General features: G+C 47.0%; 1 protein-coding gene across 2 annotated transcripts; it reads right to left on the bottom strand.

The window, feature by feature from the left end:
* Positions 1 to 265: 265 nt before the first annotated feature.
* LOC100772276 (calcitonin gene-related peptide 1) lies at positions 266 to 3037 on the bottom strand. Of its 2 annotated transcripts, none has more exons than XM_035441321.1 (3): positions 2952 to 3037; positions 2196 to 2336; positions 266 to 425 (listed from the first exon to the last, which is right to left on the bottom strand). In XM_035441321.1, the coding sequence occupies exons 1-3, from the start codon at positions 3035 to 3037 to the stop codon at positions 266 to 268; spliced, it is 387 nt and encodes a 128-aa protein (XP_035297212.1). The 2 variants fall into 2 exon arrangements, with proteins under 2 accessions (XP_035297212.1, XP_035297211.1); XM_035441320.1 differs by lacking the exon at positions 266 to 425 and adding an exon at positions 1337 to 1520.
* Positions 3038 to 3650: the final 613 nt, after the last annotated feature.

Here is a 3650-nt window from a genome sequence, read left to right as displayed (position 1 = left end):
AAATGGTATTTACAATTACAGTGATGAACATACGGGACCTGTATCTCCTGGTGCTAGAGCACAGTATCTCAGGAGAGAGCAAAAAGGAGCAAGTGGGCTGGGAGAAAGGAAGGTTAGTGTAGGGGGTTAAAAAAGCTATAAGATGGGATCTGATCCATGGGCCCAGTGAGGTTCAGAGTATGGATTATGCCCCTGAGTGTGCAGATATCTATTTTGCCACTAGTTGTACAAGGAATTCACCTTCATTCTGGGGGCTATCAGCTGCTCAGGCCTGAAGGTCCCTGCGGCGTCGGCCAAAGGCTTCAGAGCCCACATTGGTGGGCACAAAGTTGTCCTTCACCACACCCCCTGACCTGCTCAGCAAGCCCGCTAGCCGATGGGTCACACAGGTGGCAGTGTTGCAGGACCTCTTCTGGGCATTGACACTGATATTCAGGATGGAGAGAGAGAGAGAGAGAGAAAAAAAAGCCTGTCAGTGAGACTGGGGAGGTGTCTGCCCCATGGAACTATCATGGGACTATTGCTGCTCTCAGAAGCACCAATTAGCTTTAAGTGTTTCTCCCAAACATGGTTATCAGAACAGATGATCACAAGGCCATTAGGGGAAATGCTGTGATATCTTCCCTTAAGCATTCCCAGAGGTATTAGAAAACCTAAAGTGGATTTGGGGGTGACTGGCCATAGAACACAGGGCTACAACAGCCAATCATGACCATATAAATAAAAATAAGCAACGATGTATGAGTCTAGAGTGAATTTTGATGCCACTCTGACGGCATTCACAAGGACTGTAGAATCCATGTCCCAGTCAGACACAAGTACAGTGGAGCCCCCACCCTCATCTTACCTTAATGAAGAACGGAGGTGGAACATCCATCCAGCAATGCTTACCTGCTCCTCAGCACCTCTCTTGTTACTGCTTGAGCTGAGTCATGGGCACTGCTCCCAAAACTATGTCTGGTGACCTTAGGGCAAGACTGCTTCTAACCACAAGTCCTGAACTCCATGAAGCCTGAAATGTGGGCTAGAGCAATGACCACCATGGCTCAAGTCTTTTTAGAAAAATAGTTTTATTTTCCAAATGACCAAGACTTTCAGAAGCAAGACTGAGAAGCTCTTCTAGGAAGCCAAAGGCCTGCCCTTGCTCTCTGCCATCTTCCTGGGTGATTCTCTTTTAGCCTGTGAGCCCTTCTTTCTCCTCACCTACTGGGGATTCCAGATCCCGTCCTTTGCCTCAGGAAAGTAACTAATAATAGCCCGGAGAACAACCAGAGAGGAACTACATGCATCAAGTTATAGAAAGAAAACAAAAGGAAATCAGAAAGAGGAGAGGATTTTAGTTGCCAAAATGGTTGTGATGGTTTGTCTCCAAGTTCTTGGCCACATCCCTTTTCTTTCCAGGTGCTCCAACCCCAATTGCAGTTTGAGGGAAGGTGTGAAACTTGTTGAGTTCCTGTGTGTATGTGCCCAGCATGCAGGTACTCAGATTCCCACACCGCTTAGATCTGGGGCTGTCCAGGCTGCAGGGAAAAGACATGCAGGCAGTGCCATGCACCAAGGGCTGACCCTGTGGGTAGTCAGTGGGTTAAACCAGTCAGGGGACTAGAAGTTGGGACAGTGGATGGTAGGAGGTCAGTTCCCACATACTCCATTGGGAAGGCTTGGGGGTGCAATGGGGCCAGGACAGTGTGGGGAAGGGCAGAGGGAAAGGGTGATTCTAATATTCCACGTGCTGTTCTATCATGCTCAACAGAGTATTTGGATGCAGGTTAACACATGCTGTTCCTTGGGTAGTGCTGGAGCTGGGCAAGGGTTGGTCTGTTTCCAGGCTGGGGGCACACAGTGAGGCAGGGATAGGGAGGGGTGCTCTCCTTGGCCCTGTGACTACAACCACATCTCTACAGAGGCCCCCAGACTTAGGCTTTACCATTACCAGTCCTATGCCAGGAACTCTCACCAGCATTACTGGGCTAATTTCTACCGTGATTCCACACCTTCTCTTAAGTGCTTTCATAAACAAACCTTTTAAGTGTGATTTAACCACAGTCTCACCAGATGACTTCTGTCTCCAGTGGAGCCTGAGAATAGCTGGGCTCCAAGTCCTGCTGAACAGCAGCCAGATGACTAGTGCATTCTCTCCTACCTCCTGGGTTCTGCATTCCTCTGGATGTGCTAGGCAGGGTATAGGACCTTACCTGGAGCCCTCAGCCTCCTGCTCCTCCTCCTGCTCCAGCTCCCTGGTTTTCATCTGCATATAGTCCTGCACCAGTGCAGCCAGCAGGCGAGCTTCCTCTTCACTGAGAGTGGCCATGCCTGGGCTGCTTTCCAAGGTTGACCTGTGGAGGGGGTTGGGCTAGGTTGGAGCAAACCTAGCACCAACTCTGATTCCCTGCCTGCCACTTCCCAGAGAGGCCTGAGCCAGTGTCCTCACCAGTGATGCACAACAGCCAGCTTAGGAATTTTTTACAAGTTAAATAAGTGCAGCCATAATTAAATAATTAAATGACAAAATAATTAGTGTTGAATCTGAAATGTGGGCTCATTTTAGTAAATACCATTTGTAAGTATAAGAAATGGATCAACAGATTATTAGTGAGTAAAATTTGTTGGTAAGTGAGTAGATTAGAGTGAAATTCATTTCTCATGTGAATTGAGTAAATGGGCTTGACTATTGTTACTAAATTTGGGAAAAAAAGTGACCAAAGCATTTTATGAGTCAAGGGGCTACATGAAATGTATAATGTTTAGTGCTGTACATCCTGTCATTGTTTGAAAATTATGTATCTCCATCTTTATATCAGAAAAAGTTTATAGTAAGGTTATGTATATATGTACATACATATATTTCTCTCAAGAGAGCTAATTTTTAAACATTCAGCACTCTTACAGTTAACAGGCAGGGATCTGTCCAGTCCCAGGACACTAGAGCTAGCTTCTGTCTTTAGACTCACCTGAAAGGTACTGCATGGAGGCTGCCTGCCTGGTACAGGAACAAGATGCTGACAACCAGGAAAGGGGATAACTTCAGAAAGCCCATGATGCCTCCCTGCAAGAGAAGAATGACATCATCCTTATATTTACTTCTATTTTGCACCAGTTCAAAGTTCTATGAGCCCATACACTTGGCCTTCTGTGTGCTTCTGCCTGTGACTTCCTGGCATTTTGGCTTCATACTGATAACTACTTTTCTCATCACCTTTGTCTCCTCATTGACAAAAAAGACTGCAAGGTCCAGCGGGAATGTAACCCATATGGTTTGGAAAGAATCTTAGCCCTACAGATGAAGGGTGGTGGTGGTGGTGTGTGCCATTTCATTTTATTTGCCTCACGGGCAAATAACACTGTTGGTCAGTCTCAGGGAGCCCTAGGGGCCTCCTGTCTCTACATCTACCTCCATAGAGAAGCACAGAGCTATTTTCCTTTCGTGGGGCTTTTGTAGACACCCAAGGAAGTGAGAAAGGAAAGTCTATGGAAAGGAAATCTTTCTGCCTTGGAATCTGTGAGAAGCTGAAGCTGCACTGCTCAGCCGCTCCACCCTCTGGCGACTCAGTCGCCTGCAAGAACCGGTCTAAACTTCAGACACAAGACGTTCTCTGTAATCCCAGGGTCCGGAATCCAGGTTTGCAATTGTGGCTGCTGGCTCTTGTTTC

The sequence above is a fragment of the Cricetulus griseus genome, chromosome 3 (assembly GCF_003668045.3).
Source record: "Cricetulus griseus strain 17A/GY chromosome 3, alternate assembly CriGri-PICRH-1.0, whole genome shotgun sequence".
NCBI classification, from domain to species: domain Eukaryota; kingdom Metazoa; phylum Chordata; class Mammalia; order Rodentia; family Cricetidae; genus Cricetulus; species Cricetulus griseus.
The sequence above is the reverse complement of the archived record's forward strand: the minus strand, read 5'-3'. Positions and strand labels throughout refer to the sequence as shown.